At 39.9% G+C, this 12,790-nt stretch overlaps 1 protein-coding gene across 1 annotated transcript in view; it reads right to left on the bottom strand.

The window, feature by feature from the left end:
- Positions 1-12,790, bottom strand: part of RNF150 (ring finger protein 150) — a 50,290-nt gene extending 37,500 nt beyond the window's left edge. Inside the window, exon 1 of the mRNA XM_053461034.1 lies at positions 12,230-12,790. Within this exon, the coding sequence (XP_053317009.1) occupies positions 12,230-12,761 (532 nt within the window). The 5' untranslated portion in view covers positions 12,762-12,790. The remainder of the gene's footprint in view (positions 1-12,229) is intronic.

Below are 12,790 nucleotides of genomic sequence, written 5' to 3'. Positions count from 1 at the left end.
AAGTTTACTAATGTATTGATAAACGTTAAATATGTTGATACCTGAGATCCAAGTTAGTCTTGTTTTAACTATATTGTGTATAGATTACCGGTGGGTTATTCTATAGCAGGGCTGCATAACTCTAATCTGTGTATGTCTTTCCCTGAAAACAAGTAGTTTCGTTAATACTCCTTGGCAAAAATATCATGGCCTATCTGACGCCTTAAGGGGTGGACTTGAGCAGCCCTGCTCTATAGTCTTATATTTATAGAGATCTTCTTACAGTTTTGTAGGTTCAATCATAAAACGTAAAATATAAATTTAATTAAAGCTATAATAATTGGTGATGTTTAGGTGGAGCAGATATAGGGTGTTACCTATTTTATAAAATTGTAGTTTTCTTTAATTTTTACTTCTCTGCACATGTTCGGGGCATTTGTCTAACCTTTCTACTGTAGGTTAAATTTAGACATGCCTAAACATTTCTGGAAAGAAAGAAAAAAACAATTATGGTCTGTAATGCATGCGCCATTACATTGCTGAAAAATGTATTTTAGCAGTCTGAGAATTTCCTTTATTAAAAGTCACTAAATCTGAATTGGGAAATCTGTTGACTGCAGACACTGAAGCCAACTGTATGGGTCATTCTTCCCTTGGAATGTTTGGGATTAATTCATGTAAACAGCGACCTGAAGACGTGTGGATGAAAGGTCACACTGTTCATGGATCTTGGCAGTGTGACAGGTGTGTGTACACAGGAAACTTCACGCGGGAATGTCTGCTTGCATCCGTTCCTCTGTTCATTGTGTTTACAAGCAATGTGTACACTGTATACATACAGCTCTTCCTCAATAAAGCAAACAATCTGAACATTAGCTTAAACGTGCCATGGGATTTGACTGGGCACAGGTGGTAAGCACAATGTTCACTATATTAATGCAACCATTAATGCTACAGAGCGTAAGTGGGATGGGAGATGATCACTGGTTTTTATTGTCACATCTGAAAGAGAAAGTATAGCTTAATCTAAATAGCAGTCTTAGCCCAAGATTTTGTCTATTTAGTTACAAAACCAATTTAGGTGGTTATGCATGAAATTCTTATCTTGAGCATGGGCATCTGCGGGATTTTTCTCAGGAGGGGGATATCCTCTCCATCTTTCTACTTTTCCACCTCAATACCTCCTTACCTTATCTTTGTTGGCTCAGGAGAGGGTTTCCTGGTAGGAAGTAAATGTAAGTTACCCTTTAATAGGAAAAATTATATGACTGGTAGTAGCTACAGACCATGATGAACTTGCACAACATGAGAACTTTACAATAGCTAGGGTGATAAAGATTACTCGCAACTTCCCCAGTCTAGATTGCAAATTCTCAAAACCAGGGCCCTCTTCTCCGTTTGTACCAGTTAGTTATTGTGTGTGATTTTATATCGTTTTATTGACTCTGTTGTAACAGCGCTATGGAACCTGCTGGAACTATATAAATAAATGTAATGTAATGGTGTTCAGCTAGTAATGGCTGACTGGATATCATGGGAGCTACAGTTAGTGTGTAGCGTAGGCCACCACAACCCCAGTCTAGAACTACACTTCCCATGAAGTTCGGCCAACAATAATTGGGGTATTATGACAAGGACTGAGCATCTATAAACCACCAACACACACTGGGAGCTTGATTCTGAGAACGTAAGTAAAGACATGGCATTGTGCCCTATATGAAACAGAAGCTTACATTACTTAAATATGGCAACAGTTCTTTAAATTATCTGCTGCTTCATGTACTCTGTTCCACTGACTACCCTTTATGCCATCGCTATGCAGTGAACTAGAAAAGCTTTATCTTGAGTGCTTGCACTTGCATTAACCCAATAACATTCCTTTCAGTAACAGCTTTACAGGTTCTCAAGTCTAATACTATCTCCAAAAATATGTAACAAAGCTGAGGAGCTGAAGTAATGGAAGACAGGGGAGGGTGTTTTACCCAGACATTTGTTGGTGCAATTCATATTTAAACACATGTGCATGCATTCTAATTTATTTTAATCTAGAAAGAAAAACTACTATAACCTTAGTAGCAAGAGGTACCCCTTGATAAAGGCTCGGGCCCTGTTCTGCTCATGGAAGAATAACGTGTTGCTTCTGCTACAGGCTGCTTGTACATTCCTACATTCAATGCAAAGCTATGAAGCTACACAAATGATACTGAGCCCCGACAGGGGAGATGCTATCAATAAACTCTGTTTTCCTGTTTAAGGAACATTATATTGTTCAGCCAGCGCATGGATGTTTGTTTCTGTGGGAGAAGAAGCGATGCTAGCATCAAGACAAAGAAAGGGTCAATTTACTACAAAACATTTGCCAGGTTTCTAAACTGTCTCTGGTTATTTATAATTTTAAGGGAAAGCACCTCAATATAAAAAATAACAAACATTATTGAGGGGGGTGGGAAGCTTGCCAGATGTTTAGACAAAGAACATTCCAAAGGCACATGGGAGAAGCAAAATTATGTAGGTGTGAAGGAAATCAGATTAGGACGACATGGAAAACAAACACTAATGAAGATGAAAATTTGAAAAAAAGAACAGCAGCGAAATGTGCTCAATGATACTCTGCAATTCAGAGCATGCTAAGGCTCATCCTTGTCTGGGGTGATATCTTTCATCCAAATACACTTACATTTACTGTGTAAGCCAGTATGAAGTCCAAAGAACCTAAATGGTATGAGTGACAGAGACAGCCCTAGGTATTCTAGTGGTTCCCCCACCAATCCAGGAAAAATGCTTGCCTTCACTGGAAAGAACCCCCTACCGGCTCATAGTCCTAGACAACCTTTGAATTTGCCCATATGACAGGGCTAATTATTCTCATGTTAACAAGTGAAGTCTTCATGCATAAGAACTTCACTCCAACACCTCCCATAGCGCTACCTCTGTTGAGACAATGAGCCATGGACCAGTGACCATTGTTGTAGCAGACTTATAACGAGCAGGATCCATTTGAATGAACCATTTGAGATAACCAGCATATTAAATACGTTGCTATTCTTGGCAGGATCAGAACAGGAACAGGCCTGCTGCTTGTTCAAGCCCAACTGATTAGTCAACAAATGGAGGGGTTTATAAAATGCTAGATCTATGATATTCAGCAAAACATACTTAATAGGTATAATATTTTTCACTTTACATATATAACATACGTAGAATTTATACATAACTGTTCGCAGAGTGTGATGACCTCACAGAAAAGTGAGTACTGTAGTGTATTTAATGCATTGATTGCAGATCGTCTTTACTGCTTTCTCAACTTCTGAAAGAGCAATAACCACCATAGGTTATTGATCACATGTCACGTCTGGTTTATACTAGTATCTGGCAAAGTAGACTGCATGTCACAAGGTTATCCAAACACAACAGTGAATCAACTTGCAGTTTGCACATTCTAGTTTTACTTGTCCAAAAAAACACACGCATTTTGATGCATGAAGCCACATCTCTCTAGAACTCTTATTATTATAGTTATTAGTTTTATAGATTACTTTGTGGGTTATTCACAGCTTTTTATGTACTTAGAGAAACAATCATCTCAAATTTTCTGTTTTATTTTACTTAATAATTGGACGCCTCTAGGCTCGCTGTGAGCTGCAGTCCTACTAAGGACCTTCCCTTTGCTCCCTCGTTGCCCGTCAGGCTTTGTCCATAGCAGAGATCCACTAAAACCATCTGTAAGGTAAAAAGCACTGGGAGTGCACATGCTTACCATTCCAGTGCCTGCGTGTGCATTCGCAGACACACTGAACTACTGCAATCAAGGCTGTCAGGAAGCAACCATCTGTGGATTGTTTCACAGATGAGCTATAAACTTTCAGACCCTGGAGCAAACTACATTGAGAAGCTTAAAGTACTTTTGGCAAAATGCATGCTATCCAGTCCTGTATAACATACATTCACTGCAGAAAATGAATGAGCACATAAGGGATTCAGTTATAGTGCAGTTAATGGTTTGTTACTCCAGACTTTAGTAGCTATGTGTGAAATCAAAAGTAAAATACCTTATTTTTATATATATATATATCTCGCATGCACTTTAAAAGAGATAACTCCAGGAAAGATAGACTGAGGGATTTTGGTGTCCTTCCTAGTGGGAAGAAGGAGTTGTTACTCTGTACTTCATGGACATGCTAAAATCATGTTCTAATAATCCTTCCATTTTAGGTTTAGGCCCCAAATCGCACAATATTTCAGGAAAACTGTTGTTTTCATGTATTAAATGTTTGTAGACAAGAAGGGGAAAAGACATAACTAGAATAAAGCATCTACCATGTAGGAAAAAGTTACCACACACAAAAAGTCTTTGCTGGTAGATAAAATGTGTAAACACTTTATTTATTGACTGGTACTTAGAATACCCGATGGGCCAAGGCCTGAAGCGACCTTTTGGCCTGTTTATCAACCATGGCCATTGATTGTCCTTAAGCATACCTTGCATCTGTTGACCCAGTGAAGCCATGGTGGATTGGACAACCTAGAAGCTCTACTTCTGGTGACACTTGGCTGTTGCTGGTAAAAGTTATTTCTATTACTGACTACTTTGCTTTTGCATCCAGCCTACAACACAGGACATAACTGATTTTCTAATGACTAGTCTCAAAACAGATATTTTTCCGCTTGGTACTGCAGATGTCCTTTGTGAAAAAGGTGTTTCTGGGCATCCCCCATCACTTCTGGTTTGTAATATGATTTGTAATGCTGTAGCCCATTTATCAAGAGACAAGAAAAGCCTTGCATGATATAAACGGTTCAGAAATCATATAGCGAGTATTCTAAATCATGATGTCAACGAAGTTAACAGATCCATTTTGAACGATCAAAAAAGCACAATTGCTTTGTCAGAAAAATAACAAAAGCAAGTCACCACTCTGTAACAACTAAAGAGGGATTAATGTGCATGGGATAGACATAAAGCTATCCTGAATCTAAAACAAAACCAAGGACTGATTAAGGCCCGAGTCTTCCATCAGGAATAATGAGCAGACTAGATGGGCCGAAAGGTTCTTATGTGCAGTCAAATTCTATTATTTTTATGCAATATGGGTTAGAAATAAAAATGATTCAGGAAAGCTACGCTGATTTTATTTTGCTAGTACTTCTAGTTAACAATAAAGAATCTTAGATAATGAAATGAAACATACGTCTGGGTATAACTTTTTTGCCTGATTCTGTAAATGTATTAAAGTGGTGCACATTGTGCGTTTTGACAGATGATTGTGTTTCTCCAGGCATAGCTGCCATGGAAACACAACGGACTTCAGAATCTTAATTGAAGCAATGATACAGCTATAGCTAGGAAATACAACTTGGAGAGCTGGTGTTCATTATTCAAAAGTAAAAGAGGCATTTCAGACTCAGTTTTAGCTGTATAACCAAACACACACCATTCATGGAAATTCAGGTAGGCTGCTTAACCAGGGGCCGAACAATGAAACAAATAAAACAACACTAACTGCCAAAGCCCTAAAACGCTCAGGGGTTGGATCCTTTTCCAATGGCTCTGCAGAACCAGCTTGAGACAAAACTTAAGTATTCATTATTAAAACGATGCAAACTACCTAGCCAAGTTTTATAGTATCCTCATCCTCGAAAGCAAAGGTCTACACATTACATTTTTATATGCAGGTATGTATGGGGCCAATTGACATTCCAAGGAAACAAGAACTTAAAAAATGATTGTAGGGCATAAGTACAAACATGTCACTCTAGGGCTAGGGTTCCTTTAATTTTAACCACAGAGAATGGTATTTTTTATTGTTAAAGAGTCCACGTCTCCAAACAGATGAAAACAAGACTATGACACAGAGCATGTTCATATTACTTTCACAGGTTACAGTACATCACATTTGCTGCAAAATCCAATGGAGACTGCTGAGCGATATCTTTGGAGGAAATTGGTGGACATACAATAAAATGCCTCCGATGCATACACTTGTGTAAGAGGTGTGAAAATTGCAAATATATAATGAAGCTCAGCAAGATCTACCTTGTAACGATATAACGATAAACCCATATAGACCTTTTTGAGGCTGGAGTGATGTGAAGCCATCTTCTTTGTCGACCATGAAGAAAAGGAATGCAATTTTATTATGTTGAAGTGGTCTCTTGGACTGCCAAGAAACACGGTGAAGCCCTTAAACTCCCCTGAAGCATACCTCTGAGTAGTGTTTCAAGCTGATCCTTCAGAGCTATTGTTTTTAAGAAATTTTTTTTGTGAAACAACCGCATCATGGCGGTGACCATGATGGACTTTAGCTGAACCTCAACATGCTCACAACAGTTGTGGGTGACTGTAATGAAGGACAGAAAATCCAACAGAGTTGTAGGCTACATTTACACACCCATGTGAAGGCAGGGGTAAGGAAAGCAAACTTATCATCCCCAAAGAGCTTTGTTAATTGACTATGAACATCAATTTATTAAGATTCATTTAGATAAAAGGGGTTTTTATTCGCCAAGGAGAGTGTTGACAGGAGAGTTTGAAAAAGAGTTTAGCGCCTTGACATTTCTATACTTTATGAAGAGCTAACTCAAGTGACCTTCTGCTGCAGGAAGAGCTTGGCTGGCCCTGTATAATGTATAGCTGAAATCAGTGAGATTTCCTCAAAGTAATTACACAAAGCCAGCTCAGCCTTATTTGCTAGAGAAACTTCCTTGTCATGGCCCTTCATAATGAATAGTGAAGTGAGCGAGCAAAAACCACCACTCTCCTGTAAAACACTTATGCCAAATAAAAATTAATAACTGTTTGCATGTCTTTAGAACTTTTAAGAATGGCTGGGTATATCTGCTACATCATTTTCGGAATCTACCAATATAATCAAGAAAATAAATCACAACACAGTTTGGTATTAAAGGGATGTAAGTATTCAGTGGCTAGTTTAGAAGACTCTTCACTGTTCCTTTAGGAAGCATGTTGATGGGATAGCATATGTCACGACTTTGTGACAGGTTGAGACACGACCTCCCAATAGCAACAGTGTTTACAAAAATGTTTGCAAAATGTCTGTAAATTTGGATATGTGCTACGTCCAAATGCACACAGTACAAGGAGCTGAACATGATGGTGCTATATAAAACAATAAATAACAATAATAATTAGTGTTTGCCGATGCATTCTTATTACAATAGTATTGACATACATTAAGACGTGCTGGTATAGAAGGAGAAGGTGGCTGAACTTTACAATTTACAATCAAACACCCTTTTTGTCTCGGCGATGCCCATGGTCTGAATATATTTGAAACAAGTGATTTTTTTCACGTAGGATGCAATATGTAATTGCATTTAGCCAGGGAAGAAACAGGGAGGGATGGGAGAAATGTATAAAATGTGGCATTAGCTACTTTATAGATAACATTTGAAATATTCTTACTACATCAATAAAAGTTAGACTTCAGTGGGTCTCCTCTAGGGGAGATCATAGAAGATCTGGCCCTCCCAAAGCTTAGGTCCGGGATGGAAGGAAGGGGCTGCATATCACCTTGGGGAGTGCAGCCTCAGAAGATGGACATTGAGGACTTGGTTTTCACTGTGACCTTACCATTTCTGGATCACTAAACCCCCTTTTGTTGTTCTTCATATCGCACAGAAGTAGATGACGAAGAGCACAATTCCTCGGGCTCTCAAAAACAGAGAAAGAACACATCTTGAAACCCAGTCACAAGGTGTGCCCGAAGTGATGCATTAAGCATTAAAAAGTTGTGTGGTTTGGTTTTTTATAGAGACTGCTCTTTAATGTTAACTCTTACAGTACCCCAAGCCTTTACATGCACTGCAATGTCTATGTGAAACAGTCTCCGGTGGTGCGTGAAGCTGGAAAGCCCCTATCAGCTGTAATGGCAAGTCTAAATGGGTAGCAGAGGAACATGCCATTGGCACAGATGTGTGGGAGAAATGAGAGAATGCAAGCACCATCATTTAATGTGCCATGTCCCCTCATTCATGTACCATTTAAATCCCCGTTTTAAATCCCCATGTAAACAGCGTGCTAATCTTATTTTGAACACCAAGCTACTGAATATGCTAAACATTTCAGAGAAAGAAAACAAGTTTATTACTATGCGTTTGTGTGCTTCTCTGTCCTGGAATGTCTGACCCAGAAAAAAATAAAGAATAATAATTTACGGGCTTTTTTGTTAATTTGGTATATTTGCATATGACCTAATGAAACACATTATATTTATATTTTTAAATTAGTTTTATTGCTTCACTCCTAAGCTGCAGAACTTCCAGCAAGCACATGAGATGTAAGAGAAATGAGGATCTCAGAAGTGTTTACGCTGCAAATTTTAAATAAAGCAATGTGTCTCAGAGTTCATAGCTTGAGACCGAGGAACAAGGCAGGGGTAAGAATGTAAAGTGAAAAGATACATGCCTGAACTCATGTCTGTGAATGTGAACTCAAATGGCACATTACAGTATAATGCAAGGGACACTCTACCCATCTCTTGCACTTAAAGGCCTCTGATAGCTGGGTGGGCCCTTTAAATTTCCATGGTGTTCTGCAGTCTCCTATATGCATTTTCCCTTTTGCTCTACCCCACATCTATTCAGCCAAACACATGTCCAAGTCATATACTTACCTCCAATCATCTCCAGCCCAGAAAGTGCATCCAATGATTTCAATGACAGCTCTTTACTGAACCCAGCAGCGAGGGAAGAATACATTAGGAGTTCAAACACTGGTGGAAAGGTGTAGGACCTTAGGTCACCAATAAAATTTGAAGATCAAAGGTAAAACCTAGTGGAAGGTGGCTACTATGAATGGCTAGGCTTATAAAGTGCTTAGGTCATAAAAGTTGTGACATTACATCATTATTGCGGTTTGTACCCCCTTAAAAAGAGAACGTTTTTGCCAATGTAATTGCATTGGAGAAATTAGGTTTAGAAGGGACTAATTTTCCTGCAGTAGCCAAGATCTGTGGCAAGAAGCGGTGTATTCTGGCCTAGGCCGACTAGGCCAAGAGCAGCAGGTCTGGGGGGGGGGCACAGCCCCTCTGCTGCATAACAGGGAGTCAGTCGGCATATTGGACGATCAGGCGCCAGTGAAAAGGAAATCAGTCCTTCATAGTTTGCTTCCACCAGGCATTGCGCATCCTTACAACGTGGAGCTTGGGATACAACGTTATAAACCGACACCCAACTTCCAGGACAGAGATATGGAGGGACTGCTACCCTGAGTTAGGCCTATGTCAGCTCTGAAGATAAATACACCACTGAGAACAAGTATACCTAATTCATTTGCTGTCCTGAGCTGACCTTCCTTTATCCGACCTCTTTAAAATACCAATCGGCAAATTAATAAGAGGGAAACAATAACGTAGGGAGGAGGAATAAATTACCCGAGAGAAGGAATCAAACATGGCTGTCCGGTCATATGCATATGGATTTCTGCCATAAACACGGTTTTGTTAACCTGTTAACAGCGTTGCATGGATTTCGCGTAAATAATTTCTTATCTCTTGTTTCTATAAGTCAAATCGTTATGCGATGTACTACATGATATGTGATGTTTACTGACTGTACAGCGCTGCGGAATATGATGGCGCTATATAAAACAACTAATAGTAATAACTGTAAAACTAAAAAACATTGGAAATGTTCGACTTTAGGTGGCATTATTATACAAATAAATAAACTGCAACGTTTATGGTGCAATTACAATACCATGTGATCTAGGAATTAGTTACTATAAATATTAAACGCCAGACTTAATAGTAAATTTATTGCCACCATTAGATCCGCACTGCTGAATTCATAGCATGTCCCAGCCAGCAAACATTCAGAAAGCCTGGTGTCTATTTTTAAAATGCACTGTGACCTCTACATTGCTTTCAACGGAAACATGTACTGTACAACGTCTTGCGTACAGAGATTTAACCTCTTAGCTGACAGCCACTAGTGCTCCTCGGAACGTTAACAGTGCTCCTCGGGGTGATAGCATGGAATGTAGTTTTGGAGAATATCATACATGACATACAGGTCAAGAGGGAATAGTTTCTTCATTTTTCAATAAAAATACACAATGATATTTTCCCATTATTCTGCGGTGACTAAGTCTAATACCAACTCTCACGCCGTTAAAGAAGACAGAACGCTAACCAGCACTCCAAGTACCTATATGAGACCCAAAACCCCAGTTTCGATTGGGCTTTATGGGTGAGAACCCCTAGAAGAACCTGGTTAGTAGACATTGGTTGTGTTTAAATGTAACTGATGTGTAAATGTAACTATTTTAAAACAGAGAGATCACATTGAGCAGGGAGATCAGTTATTGATGCACATACAAAGCACTAAGTAACATATTAAAGGGACAGTCAAGTGTCTCTGTCATCCCTTTTAAAGAAGAATGAAGATGAAAGTCCTCTGGAGCTGGCTGGCTGTAAGTACATCAAATGCCCTGGACGCAGAGTAAGGGGGCATTCTGCAGAATCCTCACCATGCATTTGCAAAACAGACACCACAAGAGTGTAAAGGGGTGATAACATAGTTATCACATCCATTAAAGTGAATATGATGGCTGGAATGTTCCTTTAAAAATGTTGTAATGGGCTGGCATTTGCCCCTCGTCATTTCTACTTGATTTTCTAGAATCACCGAGGTTGCAATAATCCGCATAATATAGTTTTGGAGCCACTGGTTATAAAACTTTACCGTTTTGGACTACATGCATTAGTTACATACCATAAACAATAAGATATACAAAGCGTACTTTGCAGGTCCACTTTGCATACTTTAGGAATTATTACTAGTGTATATATATATATATATATATATATATGATTAAATCAAGGTGGGCTTTCAAAGGAACCCCCTTTTAAACGAATGAGATACTATTATTTTGGGATATGAAAGGTATTTTTAAATATAGCATCAGACATCACATGTTTTAAAGGGGTCCACTGGATACTTTCTATAAATAACTCCTTCACTGCTTCTCACATACTTTCTAAATATAACTCTTTTGTAGGAAATATAACAAATTGCCTACGGAAATAATCACTAAAATAATTCTTGCACTTTTTTTTAACGTACAATAAATAATTCTATGAATTTAAAAAAAAACACATGACATCGAGTTTTAAGTAAATTAACTAATCTACATAAGGACCTGTTGGGTGTCCAGTTTCCAAACCTAAAAAGTACATCAGTACATTAGGGAAAGGCTGTGTTATGACACACAAAACGGTGGATTAACAGGACACAAATCATGTGTACTGTTTGCTGGATTAAGATACCACTCAGTTGGAAAACGTTTACATGAGCCTTCTAATGTTCTTGACCAAAAACTGTTGATACATCTCTCCTTGGATTACTCCTAATAACTTTTAGTGACCCTGCATCCCATATTCAACAAGTACCATCCAAGACTATCCAGCAAACACATATATGCATTTACTGCTATCCTCCACATTTGACATGCACAATAACATGTGTATCATGCATGACCAATGCTCATGTCAAGCCATGGACATGAGAAAGACCATCAAACTTTCTGCTCGGTAGGCCTTCTTTTCTGAACCCAAACGCAAGTGGAGTTAAGATGCCATCACGTATGTCCTTATTTCTTGAGAAATGAGAGTAGTCCACCTCAACTATATGAAGTCCCAGACCAGACACAGCCATCCAGCCAGCAGTAAGGAACATAAACTTCTAGCACAAAGTACACTGATGTCCTACAAAATAAATCCATTAAACACACTGTAACTGAAATACCATTCAAAAGGCATACAAATGTAATTTATGGGCAGAAGTGTCCATACACCATACGGAACATGTGAAACACATGTATGTGAAAGGGATCCATTATATCATGGGGTTATTTTCTGGAGTCTATGAACCAATAACCTGAATGCAACACCTGGGCAGGTCTACACTACAGTCTCACAACAAATCGATGGGCTTATTGCAAAAAGATGGTCTTATCAACAGAGCAACCTAATCAATGGCCCACTAGACAGGAACATTACACTGGTTGCCATGGTGATAAGAACACTTTTAAAAGTTTGCACCAGAATGAGAGGGGGGGGCATTTCTGAGTTTGCTCCATATTTCCGTTATAAATATAAAATAGGTCAGCCTCCTGATCGCAAAATCCTACACCCCGTACTAGCAGGTCACTGATGCAGTGTGACACCGGAGTGCAGGCACCGGCGCGGGCTGTCACCCGGGACCTGCACGCTGGAGGCAGAGCACTCACCTGCATGGGCCATGGTGATGGTGTCATTGGCATTGCTGGAGCCCACGTTATAAATGAGTACAGCCGAGGCGTTGTGCATGGCTGCGTGCCGTATCTTATCCCTGAATGTGCAGTTCCCCTTGGGGATCAGAGCCACCCATCTCACTGCATGGGCAGGTACATGGAACTTGGTGGCCGGGTCGCAGGCCAGTCTATCCGGCTGGGAGGAGGGCATCACCGCCAAGCCCCAGGCATCCTGCTTGAGGGAGTGCTCGCCGTACCTCCCGCACTCGGTCTTCTCCGTCCGGTTCGCACCGCTCACCGGGTCGTAGAAGGTGATGTTGACGAAGGCCGTGTACCATTCCTCCTTCTCGGCCACCGTGAAGTCCAGGCAGAGCAGATGCACGAAGCAGAAGGACAGCAGCCAGGTGGACAGAGACAGGCTGCGGCACGCTTGAATGAGAGACATTGCCATTTTTATTTTGCCTGCTCTCTCTCTCTCTCCAGCAACTCTGCCTGCCGCATATGTCACAGCCAGAGACCTGCCTTTCATTGGCTAGAGCGGGATCTGCTCTCTCCCCC

Source organism: Spea bombifrons, chromosome 1 (assembly GCF_027358695.1).
Source record: "Spea bombifrons isolate aSpeBom1 chromosome 1, aSpeBom1.2.pri, whole genome shotgun sequence".
Taxonomy (NCBI): Eukaryota; Metazoa; Chordata; class Amphibia; order Anura; family Pelobatidae; genus Spea; species Spea bombifrons.
The sequence above is the reverse complement of the archived record's forward strand: the minus strand, read 5'-3'. Positions and strand labels throughout refer to the sequence as shown.